At 38.5% G+C, this 18,320-nt stretch overlaps 1 protein-coding gene across 3 annotated transcripts in view; it reads left to right on the forward strand.

Moving 5' to 3' along the window:
* KCNK2 (potassium two pore domain channel subfamily K member 2) overlaps window positions 1-18,320 on the forward strand; it is a 103,438-nt gene that overhangs the window by 70,573 nt on the left and 14,545 nt on the right. For all 3 annotated transcript variants that reach the window (XM_068153463.1, XM_068153465.1, XM_068153464.1), the window contains 3 exons: window positions 4,859-5,019; window positions 6,998-7,184; window positions 13,179-13,318. In XM_068153463.1, coding sequence (XP_068009564.1) covers window positions 4,859-5,019; window positions 6,998-7,184; window positions 13,179-13,318 — 488 coding nt within the window. The remainder of the gene's footprint in view (window positions 1-4,858; window positions 5,020-6,997; window positions 7,185-13,178; window positions 13,319-18,320) is intronic.

Here is an 18,320-nt window from a genome sequence, read left to right on the forward strand (position 1 = left end):
AATCACATGGAAGACTGAATATGCTCTTGTACTATTACTAACCAAAGCCATAAAAGTTCATGAAGTATTTATTTGTAATATATAACTATATGGCATGGGCAAACACAGGCATGTTAAAGTTTGGAGTGTAGGACAGATGTTTTCCACACAGTGAACACAAATGCACAAGTTTTAGTATTTCTGCAGTGATGCAGCGATTTCCACATAGCCAGTATGCAGCATACTGCCTTTTTGTTTAATGATTATGTCCAGATCATTATTTATACTAAAAGTAATGTCTTGTTTATCTATGAATAAGTGTGTATCTTTGCCTTGGCAGTGATGGGCAGGCTTGCATTTAAATACTAGTTCCCTGAGCCCAAGTGACAATCCAAAGGGAAAAAGCATCGGGAAATACAGTGAGGTACCTTTCATAACAATTTTATCAAATAACTCCTTAGGGCCTGGACAAAGCATCTTTTGATCTCTTTGAATCAATTTGACATTCAGTATCAAAATACATGTGTGCCCTTTGAAAAGGCTAATCACTGTAATTGAGCTGCACAGTCAGGGAAGATGTGAATCTACAGCAATACTGCCACCGGTTTGCACATGGCAGCTGGTGGCTGAAGCTGAGGGCACAGCAGCCACACCTGGCTCCAGCCTCATGGCATTCAGCAGCCAGGAGCTCAGCCTTTCCTCTATGAGTCTATGCAATTTTCTCAGTATCAAGTTTCTGTAATCATTTTTTTTGGGTGTAATTAAGTGTATGCATGTTCACCAACTCATTTATCTTTCAGTAGTGAACTGTTTCATCAATTGCCCACATACCCAAACCTACAGCTGAGAGCAATTTCTCATACCTCAAAAGATGTGACATTGTTTTGGTATAATCTTCACTTTGTTTGCTACCTTATGAATGATGTCTTGTGCAATCTGAGTTATGTCAAAAAACAGTGAGCAAACATTTACTGGTATTTGAATTTACATTTTCTTGTTTGGACAGAAAATGTTTCAAACCTTCCCCAGATGTTTCAGTCCCACTTGAGCGATTAGATATAACTGAATCATAAGTGGTGACACTCTTTTCTGATCAATTTTGCAAGCAAAATCTAGTCCTAGAACTCTCAAAATCACCTATATTCTCTCACATGAGAAATACTTAATGGCAGCCAGTTAGCTTCAGTAGATGCCCTGCTTTGTGTAGGAATTTTCCATGGAAATATTTTCCTTTGGAGTCTCTATTCTTCTCACTCCACTTTGAAAACACAGATCTAAAAGAGCATTCTGAAAGACTGAGATACCAGTTAACTACAAAGCAAAAATACATTTTTCTCTACTTAAAATGGAAATGATTTATTTATTTTTTTTAATGAGTTGCCAGTCTTCCTTTCTGTGAAGGTTTGAATGCAAAGACAGTCTCAGCATCTGAGCAAAAGCATCTTGTCAATTGTATGAGAATTTTTAGCATTTTAAACCCTTCCATATTTGCCATGAGACATATTGTTTGTACTGGCACAGAATCAGGGCAGGGGAGGGAGAACCTAACTAGAAATTGAAACTCCAAGCATTATTTTTCTCAAAACCTGTGATGTATTTGTAGTCATCAAAGTTACTAATTCCTACTTAATAGCAAGTCTGTTTCACATGGGGAAAGTTACAGGCACTTTCACCCTCAAAGAAATGAATTTAAAAAAAAAGGGGGGGGGGATATGAAAATAAAAATAGATTTTGCCATAAATTCTTGGTTTGATGTTTTATTTTTATTTGGTTTAGGTTTCTTTGTATGTTTTAAAAATATTTTTTATTCTCCCTTTTAATTTGGCATACCCTTACCTCCATCTCTGTTGCTGACCAAAGGCACTGAGGTTGAATCTGATTTGAATCCTGGAGGCCGTAGGGGTTTTGGAGCTGAAACAGTGGATATGTTATTTTGTTGAATGACGCAATTAGTTACAATCTACTTACAACGGCCTTTTATGCTTAGTTCACTCAATGGTTACTGGAAGCTCCTTCTGAAACACATTTCTCATCCACAGCTGCTTGTCAGAGACAACATATTCTAAATGTGCAAAATCCTTTGGGCATTAAAGGCAGGCTAAGCATTTAGCAGGACATGAAAGGAATTTGGTGAAACTAGGAAGTAAATCATGCTCCTCATTATGAAAGTGAAGTGGGGAGAGTGCATTAGATAAGGACAGTCTGAAAATGTGCTGACATTATCTTGGGTGAAACTGGTCTCATTCTGCAAGTTAAATTTTGGACTCTGTATTGTTTATTGAAGATAGTGTTGGTTAAAAGCCCTGTGAGTGAAACTTCCATATAAATTTAGCAAGTTTAAATCAAGTGTATTGTTCATTTCCATGTTCAAAACCAAATGTGGTGGTTGTAATGGGGAAGCAGCTGGCTCTAGGAACCAACTTGCTAGTAACAGTGGAAGAGAAAAGCTGCTTGGGACTGGGGATGTGAAGAGTGACAAGGGTACTGAGGTTGCATGTGCCATCCCCATCTCTTCTAGGCCATCCCCATCCATTCTAGGCAAGCAGCTTGGAGGTGGCAGAGGGGAGGCAGCAGAGAGCATGTTGTGATGTGGCTAATTCCCTGAGGTTTGTCAGTGAGCAAGATATTCATAGACAGACCTTATGTCAGCCTCTGGAGCAGAAGTGGTATCTCTGAAGTGCCAACACTCTGCCAGGGAGCTGCTGCAGAGGTACCAGGTGTTCCTGCCCTGCACATGCAGAAGAGCTGTGTGATATGCAGACATAAGTAAGTGGTGGCATTCCTGGGGCCATGTGCTCCTTTCTAAGCACAGTGCCCAAAATGAGATTTTTCTTGGGTATTACATAGTAGCAAACAAAAACCTGAGGAATTGCACTAGCCTTATGAAATATAAATATGTTTTCTCTTCTATTGCATAAATTATGGATTAGTTTTTCACTGGAGAAACCAAGAGTAGGATGTAAGGACAAGTTGTGTAACTCTCAAAGTAGGCTGTGATGTACAGCAGCAGACTGTTACAAAACATGACACTGTAGGAAATATGATTAATATGTGATGGAAATCCCTTGGCAGATCCATTCACTAAAGTACATGTTGTATCATGAGAGCACCATGGTTTGTGTTTATATGCAGCGAGTGTCTAGATAGAGATCAACTGCTGTCTGTTTGTAATGTTCAGTAATGTGTGAGATTTTCATAAAAGTGTGATTGATAAAAGATTACTTTCTTTGCTGTTTATGGAAGAAAAGCATTTCTCATTCTCAGGATGAAAAGCAAGGATCTGTGAGTGTAGAAGTGAGGTACTATCCTTTGCTTGAGCAAGGCATGACTCAATTTAGGGAGGAGAATATACAGAGCTGAACATTAACTTTGCATCCTCATGTCAATTAGCAGCAGATGAGAAGTATGCCACAGCAGCAATTGCCTCTGTAATAGCTGTGGGATGCACAGAGAATGCCAGTTTGCTTTATGAAGCCAGGTGAGCAAAACTGCCTGCTTGGCATATGCTTCACTGGGCTGGTATTTTGTCACCGTTACAAGACACCACTTTTTGAGAGCAAATATTCTTGGGCGGGGGGTGTGGGGAGGGAAGTAAAAAAGGGAGAGCAATTCCCAAATCCCCTAGCATGAGTTTTGTTAATCTGGTGTATCCAGACCTCTGGTCCTGAATTGTATTAAGACCCTTCAGGAATTACACCCTGGCAACTATTCAAGCTCCTGTTGATGCATAAGCAAGCATATTTATGAATGCAAAGTAGCTTGGATTTATTTGTCCCTTGTTTTTGGTTGGTAATGAACTAATTTTATTTTAAAACTCAAGGGTCTTTTCTGGTTGGTGCATGAAGGGACAAAGTGTATCTGAAATTTACTGAATTATGGTAATCAGTAAGTTTGTCCATGGCTCTGGGTTAGGGAGAGGATATAAGGTTGGTCCAAAGGTGCTGTGAGTTTTCCACTTGCCTGAGTCAGGTGTTTTTTTGCTCATTAAATTTGTGCATGGAAAATTTACCAAGCGGGAGGGCTACACAACCTGTAATTGACAGTGTTTCCTGTAATTGTGTACTTTTTCTCTTTGACTGTTTTTTAAGTCATGATTTGAGGAAAATTTTAATACTAACTTTTATACAACTTTATCTAATGGAACTTTATCAACATTGCATTTGTTGTTTATATATATATATATATATATGGAAGTAAAATATATTCCAAACCTGAATTATATTTCATTTCAATGGAGTTGAGTGAAGGGCAACTTTGTCTTCCATGTACTGAAAGGAAAAAAGTAGTTTTGACAACATATTTTCAGTGTAGCTTACCTACATGAGAGTAGAACCTAAAAAATAGTAGGTTTCATAGAGAAAAATCTGTATGTTAAACCCAAATGCTGTTTTGTTTTGTTTTCAGGCTGCTTCACTTTGAAACACAGAAATTGTAGCTTGTTTACAAGTACTGCAGCCTACCAATTACAAGTACAATAGTAGACCTTTATTTGCACGTAGCAGAGGATAAGGCATAGCCTAACCAATTGGTATTAACTACCTGTAGCAGATAAGAAAAGCTGTCATTTATTTAAAAACAAAAAAACAATAACAACAAAAACCACAACAAACAGCAAAACACCCCAAAAAATTATCTGAGTTTTACTTCTCCACAGTGTGTATAAAATATGGTGTGAGTTGTTGAATTGTGTAGCAGGATTGTGACTTGTTTAGCTCAGAGATGGTTGTATGACCCACATTTCATTTATTTCTTATGTTTGCTGTGTCATACGGCTAATCTAGTAGAATCTGTTTTTAACCTTTCTGTTCCTGCAGTCCTTTTAAAATGTGTAATGTAATATATGTAACTTCTTAAACATCTCAAGTTGTTTGTAATTTAGGCTTTGGAAACATCTCTCCACGCACACAAGGTGGAAAGATATTCTGTATCATCTATGCCTTATTGGGAATTCCCCTGTTTGGTTTTCTGTTGGCTGGTGTTGGAGATCAACTAGGGACAATCTTTGGAAAAGGAATTGCCAAAGTAGAAGATACCTTTGTTGTGAGTATGCTGACTGCCTTCTTTGTTCTTCATGCTGTTCATTGAACTTAACAAGTGTGAAGTCTGAAAAACAGAATGTACCTCATTGTTGTAACCAGATGTATAGCTAAAGGTAGGAAGATCTTTATGAAGTCTGAACATGTTACTGAATACCTCTAATTGAGAACTGGGTGAAGCCCAATGTTACCTGCAATAATTATGGTTGGCAAAAATGAACAAAATCCAAAATACTTTGCACTTATAATACTCCTATGCTTGCTCTGATGCTTCCCTTTGAAGGTTTTCATATTGATTGTGACGGGAGATCAATGACTCAGAGACTGAAGAAGGGAGCTGCAGGGAAATTCTTGCTGCTGCTTTGAGTTGTTTCACAGAAGACATTTAGTGTCTGAGTCTAAAATCTCAGTTCTTAAAATCTCTACTCAGAAGTCATCATACCTAAGGAGATGATTACAGCATATAAGCACCTACAATTCAAGATGTATGGGTCTCTAGGTGGCTAAGGCTTTGGGTATTCACAGAAGCAGAACAATCTAAAAGAGAGAGAGTCTGTTGGTGCTTCCCTGATATTGGTCCTTTGTGGTCTCTTCACTAGGCTGCAGGGTGTTCTAGCTCAAGGTATTTTCAGCTTCTTTGACTAAACTGCTTAGCACAGCCTAGAGGTTTAGCCCTTCATTTTCTTTGGATACCAGTGTTTAATTATTCATGCAAAGTGGCACAGCTTCAGCAGAGGAAGACACCTGTCAAAAAGACTAGAAGCATATGTAGCTGTTGAAAAAAATTCAGCCATAACCAGACCTTAACAACCAAATGCCTTGAATTCTAGCAGAAGAGCTTCATTTGCTTAACTTGGTCTCCATTTCACATATGGAAATGTTCAACTTTGTGTTTTTACTACCACAGTTACTAAAAGGATATTTTCTGAGAATTTAGGAGCATAGGATAAATTGGATAGCGAAACTTAATCAAATTAGCTCTTTAGATGCATTACTAACCTCTGGTAAAATGTTATATGTAGAGCTATTATCTGGTGGTCAAATGATTTCTGATGTACTATTTCTCTTTTGGGATGTAAAATGCATCATATCCAGCTAAGTAAGCAGCCTGACTTTACAGCTGTTTGCAGCAGCAGTGCAAATATTAGAAGAACTTTTTTTTCCCACAACAAGCTCTAATTCTGGGGACAGGACACATTTTCTATGCAGAAAGGGTATATGCCATGGCTTTATTTTTGAAGAAGGCAAACTGGGGCTGTGCAGAGTAGTCTCATGCAACAGGAAAATACAAGCTTGAAAGCTTTTTAAGAACATCAGTTCAAGTCCAGACAAGATACAGGTGAATAACACCCATTTCCTTTGAGATTTCTCTAAAAAAGGCAAAAACATGCCATAAGAACATTTTATTTTCATTCATTCTGTGGTTGTTTTTTTTTAATAACAGAATTTTATTTTTTCCTTCTTAAAAGTACAGAAGATTTGACATTAACGTGTCTCTCAGCCTTTTGCTCATAGAGATAATGAGTTCCAATTTTTTGGGCAATAGATGTATCCCTGCACAAGAATGCTTCAACATAAAAAGCATCATCTTGCCTCCATTTCTTAATATCTGAATGAAAACAATGATCTATGTGTTGCAGTCTGGAACAGTCTCTTGTTCTATTTACTTACAGAAGAAGTGGGAGATTCTGATGTGTCAGAGCAGGGTATTTCATGTTTCAATAACCCAAATTACTACTGTGATTTGGGTTACAGAGCTGGACTTTTCTTATGCTGACTCTAAAATGTGGTTTCATGGGCACTAAACTTAAATACAAGAATACCTTCCTTTGGAACCCTTGCTTTGATTTTCCTGTGTGAGAACTGTAATGCATTGTCCTCTCGAGCAACTTAGGCTGTGTCACTGTGGGTGGTAGGTGCTTGTGTACAGTGGCGCAGTTTTATTAATGATGGGTTTCCTCTCTTTCCCCTTCCCTTTCCAGAAATGGAATGTGAGTCAGACAAAGATTCGCATAATTTCAACAATTATATTCATACTGTTTGGCTGCGTGCTGTTTGTTGCTCTTCCTGCAGTTATATTCAAGCACATAGAAGGCTGGAGTACACTAGATGCAATTTACTTTGTGGTTATCACTTTAACTACCATTGGATTTGGTGACTATGTTGCAGGTAAGTTTTTCTCATAGCTCTGTATCTTATAATATTTTGCACTGTGATATATGTCCTGCATTTTCATATTATTTTGTGACAGATACATCTCAGCTGTGAGGTCTCTTTCTCGGTTTTACCCTTTATAATTCTTGTGTCAGCACATGTGATGGGGCCTGCCCTCATCTTGGATGATGTGGCAGCCTAGAGACAGGAGGTGGGAAAGTGAAATCTGTGGTGCCTGTGTCTGCATACTTGATTTTTTTCTCCAAAGATTCTTTACTTGTTTTTTTAGGAAGACTTTTTATTCTTACAGATTGAGTAAAGTGCAAGAATTAGTACAATATCTTAGTTTGCTGAATAAGTTGTGTTTTGTTTGTTTGTTTGTTTTTCACCTGGAGTTGCTTAAAATGCCCTACTTTTTGAAGTTGTATGACTCAGGTTTTTTGTGCATTTCTTACTTTCGAAGTGTTTTTCCAGAGCTCTGTTTCTGCCATTGAATTGTCTTTATTGCTCTTGGATCCTGCTTCTGTGCTTGCTTTCGTTTGTTACAAATGCAATTCTTCCTTTGTATGCATTTTGCAGTGCAAGGAGTAGGTTTAGCACAAACTGTAGCTAACGTGTCCAATTTTATGGTTCTGTTAACCCAGACTGGATTGGTTGCAAATAACTTTAACATACTTAGCTAAAAAAAAACCTTGGGCTACTTCTTTGGCTTTTTTTTCCTTGAAAAAGTGTTAAAAATGTTGCACCACTTCTCTCGTGTTGTCTGTGTTGAGAAAGTGTGCTGATCTGAGTGAGTGATGTGTTGATGTGAGGATTAGCAATTCAGAGCTTTGTGCTCTGAGTCTGAGACTTGCTTTCTTCAGCCTGGTCTCATGCTTCTCCTCATTCAGCGTAATCACCTCTCTCTTTTTTGAGTTGCCTCTTTCCTGCCTCTGAACTCTGTGCAAAGTAGAGGTAGCTGAAGACAGTGGTGCTGGGCTGCTGTCAGTGACCTACATTGCTGGAAGGAAGTGTTTCCAGTAGACATCTACCTGACATGGTCCCTTCTCATCTTCCTTCTGTGCCTATGGCTGTTGCATGAGGTTTTTTTGTTTGTTTGGCTGAGGGTTTTTTTGGTGTGTTTTCTTTTTTCTTTCTTTCATTTTCACCCCCATTGATTGAGCTCTGATGTTTAGCCTATTTTTTTCCATTCTCTTTTGGTCTGTAATTGAATTTGATGTATTGCCACTGTAATACAGGTATCTGGGTCTGCACTATGTTGCTTGTCCTGAGACCCAGTTTGTAAAGTACAGAGATCTTTTCATCTCATTTAATGTCACTGAACAGGAACACTTCACCTGGTGGTCGCTCTCACCATGTGGTATTACTTACCTGGCAGAAAGACCTCTAACAGAAAGAAATTGCTGTTATGTTGAACAAGAGGCAGGTGTCAAGAATCCTATAAGAGAGCCATGCACTCTCCCACAGGCTTTGTATCTTTTTTTGGCTTTTGAAAGCGCTCTTTTCCACCACAAGACTTCACGTCCATAATAGGGTCTGTCTGGTGTGAACCACGCAGCCTACTTTTAAGTTCAAGTCAGCATGTGATGCCTTGCTCAATTTCTCTATAGGACATCGTGTACAGAGTGTTTTATAAGCTGTGCTTTGTATTCTGAAGTAGCTATTCATTTTTTTCACTGACTGGCATCAAGTGACTTGTATGGCCTACTTATATTGTCTCTTCGAGGTAGTGCAACAAGATCTTGTCCCAGGCACGGTTCTTTCCCACATCTCCACATAAGCTAGCTTTTCCCTGGCCCCATTTGCAGTCCTTGGAGTCCTCTTTCAAACTGCATGGCTGAACCAGAGTATTTCTTCAAACAAGGACAAATGATGTTTCTGGATTAAGTCTTTTGGCCAGGTTTGTCACAGTGGGCATGAAGGACAGCCATTTGTTACTCTACAATTAAAAATATGTTTGAATTCCATCATATACCTATACCTAGAATAATTTGTATTGCAGACAAAAATTACTAAAGGCATTTCCTGGTTTGAAGGGCCAGCTTCTGAACAACCCAGAAATCTATACTGGTCGGGAGTTAAAGTAGTCAATGCCAGTAGCACATTCTATTTTTGGCTTCTACTTTTGAAATAAAAATGCAAACAAAACCAGTCAACTTTCCAGAAATAATTGCATGTTTCTATTTTGAGTTGGTTAACTGTAGAAGGAATGGTGAACAGAATGGCAATAATAAAATAATTTCTTTAAAGTGTACTTGCTTTATAAATAAAACAAACTTTTAAAAATCAAGTACATTTATTTGGAAAACCTAATCCCTTTAATGGGGACCAGAATCTGTCATAATGTGTGCCTGAAATCTTCTCTAATGCCATTCTTCATTAAAACATAGAGCTTTTCACCTCAGTAAGGAATATGTGTTTGGGGCCAAGAATAACCTATACCTTCCAAAGTGCTGAAACTCCCAAATAATTTACAGAATCACGGGATATCTTTGGTTGGAAGAGACCTTGAAGATCATCTAGTTCAACCTTTGACCCATCACTGAACGCTCACCACTAAACCATGTCTCTGTGCACCAGGTCCACCGGCTGCTAAACACTTCCAGAGATGGTGACTCCATCACTGCCACAGACCGACCATTCCAATGTTTGATAACCCTTTCAGTGAAGCAATATTTCCTAGTATGCAGCCTAAACCTCCCCTGGCACAGCCTCCATCCATTTCCTCTAGTCCTATCACTTGCCACCAGGCTGTCCTTCTCCTTGCTCTAACCTTGCAGGTAGTTAGGATGAGGTCTCTCCTCATCCTCCTTTTCTCCAGGCTGAACACCCCCAACTCCCTCAGCCATTCCTTATAGGACACCTGTTCTAGGCCCTTCGTGAACCTTCTGCCCTTTCTCTGATTATGCTCCAGCACTTCTATGTCATTCTGACAGTGAGTGGCCCAGAACTGAACATAATATTTGAGGTGTGGTCACACCAGTGCCAAGTATAGAGGGATGATCACCTCCCTGTTCCTGCTGGCCACAGAGTTTGTAATCCAAGTGTTTCAAAAACAATTTGTTTGGCAGATATAGCGATGGTATCAGCAGCAATACACTAGCCTGTGATGAAGACTTAGACATACTCTTTGATTTCTCATAGATTTCAAGGGTCTTTGAACAAGATTTGCACCACAAAACATCTCAGCTATAAACTGTGGCTGCTCTTGGTAAAAGATTATGTCAGCAAGGCTTCTAGTTGAAGATTAAGGGCACTCCAGCTGGGAGATATATTTATTCTTTGTTGTGGTTGTAACCTATTGAGACTGAGGTCAAACAAAGCTGAAAAAAGGTTTTGTCCTTTGGCCTACAAAACTGGGTTTGCCAAACAAACAACACAATTTATCTTCTGCCTTCTCAGCATTTTGCTTCCTAAAGGGCTTTCTAAAATAATCTACTTTGCAGCTTAAACATGATAGCATTATTAAGTCAAAATTATGCTATGGAAAATCCATACAAATGTATCATGTAGTTACACTTTTTACAGTGTTGGCAGTAAAATCATTAGATGAATTATCTCATAAACTTCAGTATAGAAATATTTATCTATACATACTCATATCCAAATACATTGATATCCATTTCTATGAATTGTAAGTCAGTAGTTAATGAATTCCATTTACTTTAAAATCAGTACAGTTGACTTTTGATTGTGTTTTCCTACCAGTGAAATCCTATTTAATCATATTCCTAGTTAAATGCATTATGGTACTCCATGATCAGTGAGATGGTTGAATTCCCTTCCCTGGAGGTGTTTAAATGATGCAGAGATCTGGTGCTAAGGGCCTTGGTTTAACACCAGACTTTGTAGGAGTTAGGTAACAATTATACTCAATGATCTTAATGGTCTTTTCCAACCAAAACAATTATGTGATGTTAATTCATTACAGAAGACGGTAGTTATCTCAGGACAAACATTGTTAGCCATGTCTTTCTCTTCCTACTGTTCCATCAAACTGAGACCTCATCTGAGGAGTCAATGAAATTCAGAACCTAGCTAATAAAATTTTAGCTCTTAAGCCTTTTTATAGAGGGTTGTTGGCTGTCCCTTTCTAATTTAGGAAAGAAAGCTTTAGGAAGTCCTTTGGGCATAGCTAGATGGAGCCATCTCCTGGCCAGCTCTTGACTGAATATGAATGTGTCCTAACTCCTGCCCTGGTAATTAACCTTGCTGTAAATGAGTTAGATATAAACTGTAAAGGAAATGTTCCCTGCCGACTGGCAGACTTATGTTTCAGTTTATAAACGTAACATAACAAAAATTAGAAACCAAGTGGGTGCTTTTTATGATACTTTCTTGTATATTGTTATGAACAGCTGGAGAAGAAGATGAACCACTGAGCATAGTTCCTTTCTAGTTTCTGATAGAATGGATGGAGGTAATCAACCATTTTGGAACAACAACAAATCTTGTGTGAATCATTCTTTAAATTCTGTTTGATTGGATTGACATGAGGTGGATGATGTTAACAAGCAGCTTCATTTCTGATATTTTGCCTGTCTTGGGCAGTGACAAACTCAACCCTTTGGTGGTTTGCTGTCTTCTGTCCAGACAGAGCCCCGTCTTCTGCCTTACTTGTGACTATGCAAGAGTGTAGAAGCATACCCATTTTTGCAACGTGGATTCATCTTTTGGATAATTGAATAAACTGCTACAGCTCAACAGATTTTATTAATAAAAAAGGCTTAATGATATAAGTCTAACAAAATTTCTGTCTACAAAGGCTTCCATACAAAGATAAAGAGGAGCAAAATCTTTATTTGCACATAATCTCTGTGATGATTAGATAATAACAGCTAGGAAAATTTGTTAGTCTTCACGAGAGTTAATCTTGTTACTGCAACAAGGTGCTTGATATTTTGGGGCCGTATATATTTTTTAACTATTTCAAGAGGATGCAGATACACAAAGCAACATATTATTTACCCATATAGGCTACTGTCATGGGCCTCAAAATATTTCACTCTGGAATCTCTTCAGCTGTGGCCTGATACATCAAGCTTCTCTTTGCAGCAACCCAGACTAGGAGCGTGATTTTATTTGTTCTAAAACAGATGAATTGCAAGTTCCAGGCTTCTATTTTATTGTACTGCAAAATGTGAAATGTGAGTTATTTTGTGTTTTCAAGAGCTCTGGATGAACATAATTTCTTTTTTTTTGGGTTTGCTTTTTTTTTTGGGGGGGGGGGGGGAGGAGTGGTGTTTAGATACAAGGCATCTATTCTCTCTAGCTGTATTGTACCTGAAAACTCCATTACAGACATAGCTAAAATTTATCAGTTTATACTTTAACGCTGAAATAAAGGAAGCAGTGCACCAGTTCAAAAAGGCTGCCTTCAGCTGACATGTCTATTGTCTACCTTTTTCTGAGTATGCTCAGTTCAGCTCAAGGTCTTGCACCCTGATTTCCTTCTCTAGATGGAGATGTTAATGTTTGCCTGTCCAACACGGACATTTGTTAAAGCATGTGATATTCTTCTTTATTAGGGCTAATGAATTAATGTAAGTACTGAGATGGGTTTCACAGGTCTTGCAAAATCAGATTTCTCAGGATGTGAACACATTACATAATCCAGATCAGTACTTAAAACTCGGCACAGCATTGTTATTTGGAGCAGGTGGGAATTCCTTTCATTCAGGTTGTCCCCAGTAACCTCAAGGACATTGCTTAAAATAATGATCTATCAGAATTTGAATCAGTTTGTGTTCTTTTTTTAATTATTAGGAATGATCAGCAATCATTATGTAAAATTCACATTCTCCAAACTGTGCTGTCAAGAGTGGATGTATTTAGGTGGTTGTTTAGATAAATTCAAGAAATTCTTTCTCTATGAATTTTTGCATGGGTAAGGAAATAGAAGTTGTAAGAAACTGCTTGGGTTTTCTTTTATGGAAAGAATTTTAAAGCAGTTTTGTATCTATAATTATTAAATGTGATTTAATTTCGACTATATATTTTTTTTTTTAGGAGGATCAGATATTGAGTACCTAGATTTTTACAAGCCAGTGGTGTGGTTCTGGATCCTTGTTGGGCTTGCTTACTTTGCAGCTGTACTCAGCATGATTGGAGACTGGCTAAGAGTCATATCAAAAAAGACAAAGGAAGAGGTAAGAACATTTTCAAAGGGGAAGAAATGCTACTTCAAAAAAAAAATCTTTGCTCAGAAGTCAGATGAGCTTACAGCTGCTTAGAGCATAGGTCAAGTCTGTTTATGTATGAAATATATGCTGCAACTTAAACTGCAGCAAACTTTGTTGCGGTCTAGTCAAAGGTACTGTGATTTTATTATGGCTACATATAAAATTAGGTTAAATGTATTACTAGATTAACTGTATATGCATGATTGCATCCGACTTACAGGACAAAAATTTTCTGAGCATTATTCTAGATAGTAGAATGAAGTTGTTAATTTTTGAAGCAAATATCATCCTGCTTTGTTTCTACAGGGAATGCAGGTATGTAAAGAAAAATACTAAATAACTGAGTATTTACAGTCAAGATACCTCTGATCATTTTATAGTGGTATGAAAATAAATGTTTCATATCATACATGATATTGGATTGAATTATTTGAATATCCCTACGTGTATTTCGCCACAATATCTTCAGCAGTTTCATAGTTTCATAGTTTCATAGTTTCATTCAGGGTTGGAAGGGACCACAAGGATCATCTACTTCCAACCCCCCCGCCAGGGGCAGGGACACCCTACACTAGATCAGGCTGGACAGAGCCTCATCCAGCCTGCTCTTAAACACCCCCAGGGACGGGGCCTCGACCACCTCCCTGGACAACACATTCCAGGGTTTCACCACTCTCATGGGGAAGAACCTCCTCCTCACATCTAGCCTGAATCTCCCCACCTCCAGCTTCATTCCATTCCCCCTAGTCCTATCACTACCTGAGATCCTGAGAAGTCCTTCCCCAGCCTTCCTGTAGGCCCCCTTCAGATACTGGAAGGCCACAATGAGGTCACCTCGGAGCCTTCTCTTCTGCAGACTGAACAGCCCCAACTCCTTCAGTCTGCCCTCATAGGAGAGGTGCTCCAGCCCTCTGATCATCCTTGTGGCCCTTCTCTGGACACGTTCCAGCACCTCCAGATCCCTCTTGTAATAGGGGCTCCAGACCTGGACACAGTACTCCAGGTGGGGTCTCACCAGGGCTGAGTAGAGGGGGAGGATCACCTCCCTTGACCTGCTAGCCACACTTCTCCTGATGCAGCCCAGGATCTGATTGGCTTTGCGGGCTGCAAGTGCACATTGAGAGCTCATGTTGAGCTTTTTGTCCACCAGCACCCCCAAGTCTCTCTCCTCAGGGCTACTTTCCAGCCAGTCACTGCCCAGCCTGTATTTGTGCCTGGGATTGCCTCGACCCAGATGCAGGACCCTGCACTTGCTCTTATTGAACTTCATGAGGTTGGCTTGTGCCCACCTCTCCAGCCTGTCAAGGTCCCTCTGGATGGCCTCCCTTCCCTCCAGCGTGTCTGCTGCACCACACAGCTTGGTGTCATCAGCAAACTTGCTGAGGGTGCACTCAATGCCACTGTCCTTGTCACTGACAAAGATGTTGAATTTGATGTTGAAGAGTTTGTTTGTAGTCAGCAGTTGTTTGTAGTCAGGTGCATTACTTTCAGTTCACATACATATTTTACTTATAAATGTGTATTTATCATTCCAATGACGCTACAACATTTTACTTGAAATTTTGTCATTTAAGAAAATGTCCTGGTTTTGAATACATCAGAGGATAAATAATTTCCTTTGATTGCAGCTAGCAGAGTTCAGGTTTTACTGGAAGTTTGAGAATTTCTTATTGTATTTTTTTTTTAAGCAACATATTATTTCCCTCTAATTTAACTCCTGTTCGTCTACATGCATCAGTTCTCTCTACTATAAAAAGTCTAATTTCTTCTTGATGGAATGAATACGTTGGTTACTGTGCAGTGGCCTACTACTTATAATGTTTTAAATGGTTTTCCTAGCTGTAGGGCATGACATCAATGCCTAGATGTAATCCTGGCAATCCCTGAGTTCACAAAGACTATGCTATAAAGGGTAGTTTACAACTACATCCCTTCGCTCATTACAGATCCTGCTGTTTTCTGACCTGAGGGCAGCAGCTATGGTGGCAGCAGGCGGGAGGACATGAGCTGGGTACTTGGGCAGGATTAAACCCCTTTGTGAGGCATGTGGGGTGGGCAGCCCTTTTTTATTGCCCTTGCTATGCTCATAGCTTTTATACTTATAGACAGCACTGTGGCAGGTGTGTTGTGAGTACATTTTTACCGGCATTTCATTAACACTTAGCTCTGAAGCAGATAATAATATCTATTTGATCACTTTCAACTAAAGAGTTTCATCTTGTGCCCCTTTTTTGTAAATTTTCAAGGATTTTTATAACTTTCCTTATACAATGAGCTTTACTAGTGCCCTTAAACAGATACCAACAGAGAGCAGTTATCCCATGAATGTTCCCATTCGCGCAACGCAACGCTCAACAGTTTGCAGGATCACCATTTTGTTTTCTGGAAAAGCACTGAGGGTGTCTGTAACACACAATCTACATGACTTATACTGACAGCTGGGAAACTAATAGAACACTTCAAATGCCATTACCCTGCATGGCTTTTCTTCATCATTTTGCATTTCAGGATTAGGTCTGTCTAGCTCATTTTTTGCCTCAACTAGGAAAAAGTAAGAGTAGGACAAGCACACATAATGTTAACTGTGTGCACTCCCCTAGTGTCTAACTGTTCTCAGCTTGGAGCATTTTCTAAACTGCACTTAGTTTCCTTGGGTTACTTGTTTCTGAATTCTTGAAGAAATGTCATATGACTGTGCCACTATGATTTGGAATGTTTCCTCAGAGACAGGTGACAATGTAGTTCTTCACACTACTTACTAGAATCAATCTGGTCTTTAATCTCACTTTTCTCATACTACTCTCTCTTATCCAGACAGTAAGATTTCTGGATAAGATGCTCTCTTGACTGTATAACTGTGCATAGCACACTGAGGGTTTAATCTTGTTTAGAGCGTTTCATTATCTATATTATTATTATGATATTATCTTAAGAATGTTTGAATTTTATGATATCCTGAGTTTATTTCATACTGAAGCTATTTCACTATAGACTAACTTTGGAAAAGATGTAAGGAAACAAGGGCAAACTCATGGATTCCTTTAACACATTAAATCCATTCCTATTCTTATCAAGTACAACTCTATGTGCCAGGTTATATGGCACAGTACTATGGCAAACTTTCTTTCCTCAGTCATCAGGAATGTATGTTTTATTTCATCGTTCCATTGCTCTCATCTTTGTAGCCTAAACAAGCATATTCATTTTGTCTACAGAAAAGAAAACCTCATTCTTCAGATATGTCCAGATTCTCTTGGCTGTTGCAGGTATTCAGCATTTTGCTGTACACGAGTGTCTTGTGTGTTACAGACAGACATAACATAATTGATAACATTTGTTCAAGAAGAGGTCGTGAATTTCTTGTATTGTCTTTTTTTTTCAAGTTACATTTACAATGGTCTGTTCAGCCTCTATGGATGCAGATTACATTAGAGGAACCTGTCTAGAGGTCAAATAGTAGAAATTAGTGTAATGGAAAAACCTATTTCCAAGTATGTTTTTTAAACTCTCTTTTAAGGAAACATTTTGTCATTCAGTGAGGTACCTCATTATACCTAAGGATAGCTTTTGAAATTAAAATAAAGTTATATACTGAAATCTACTGAGTGATAAAGGCTATGGTAAAATCTTTAGGACCATAGCTAAAGCACTTTGAAAACTTAAACAGTTTAATATATTTACTATGAAACATAAGACACTGAAATCTTCCTTCACACAACTGATTCACTATAGGTATCAACACCAACAAGCAAACAAGATCTTGTGTAGGATTTGTATAATGCTTTTCATGGAAAAGGTAGCAGTACCCTGCCATGTTTTAGATAAAGGAGGGAGCAGATAATTCAGTAGTCATCACTTGTCTTGGTTGCAGCAGTTTGAGACCAAGAGCTGATAGCAGCCAAGCCTGGCGAATTTTACCAGAGTCTAGGATGAAGACAGAGCAGTTGCAAATGTTGAAAAGCCCCTTTTCCTCTCAACAACCAAAACTGTGTATCAGCAGGGGTGTTTGATTTATCTTTTGATAGGCATCTGTAATGATATGATTTATGCCTTTTCCTGTGGTCTAAAGTGAAAAATAATTAATCAAAGCATATTTAGTATGTATACTGTGAAAAGAAACCTCCATATTCCAGGAAGTGGGCATGCTGAATATCACCTTATATCTGTAGTCCTGTTTACATTTTTCTTAATACAGTTACATTGTTCATAAAAGCAGTTTGCTTAAGACTTTACATTAATATTTAATAAATAAAGCATCTTTTGCTTTCTTTTTTTTTTTTACAAGTTACTACCAGGAAAATTTGTTGTACGCAAGTGAAAATTAAAAAGTCTGCTCAGATATCCACTAATCCCCAATAATGCTTAATTTTGATATTAAAATCCAGATAACCAGAATGACTGTCAGTTGCTCAAATGGCTTTTGTCTCCTGAAATACTTTCTGAGAGTTTTGAATACATCAAATAGGGATGGAAGTGAAAGACAAGTAGAGACAGAAGTGGGAGTTTTAGAAGAGTAGATCTGCTCCTGGAAGCAGTTCATACAGTAAGATAGATGAAGTGTCAGAAAGTCACTGGAACATGCTGTGTGCTGTAATCTTAAGTAGGCGGTCTGTCTCTGAAGTTCAGCTTTAGCTGTACTAGCTTGCCTTAAATTCCCTCCTCTTCATTATTCTCTATGATTACTCAGAGCACTTTTAAAGTCTTCTGATTTTAGTCTTTTTGGAAGGCAAAATTTCAACAGTGTTCAACAGTTAACTTGCCATTGTCTTCTTCAGTATGCAGCAGCTTCTGAATCTCAGTGTTTCCAGCAAAAATGCCTGTCCAACCAGGAATCTCAGTCATTTAGACTGTACATTTAAAATTCCTGGTTTTAAAATTAAGTGCTTATGTCCCTTGGCCTCACGATATTCTCTTTGTTAAGCTCTAGTCCAGACTCCAGTCAAGTCAATAAAAATGTGATTCATCTGCA

This window comes from Melanerpes formicivorus, unplaced genomic scaffold (genome assembly GCF_026170545.1).
Source record: "Melanerpes formicivorus ecotype bairdi unplaced genomic scaffold, bMelFor1.0.p_v2 SCAF_26, whole genome shotgun sequence".
Taxonomy (NCBI): domain Eukaryota; kingdom Metazoa; phylum Chordata; class Aves; order Piciformes; family Picidae; genus Melanerpes; species Melanerpes formicivorus.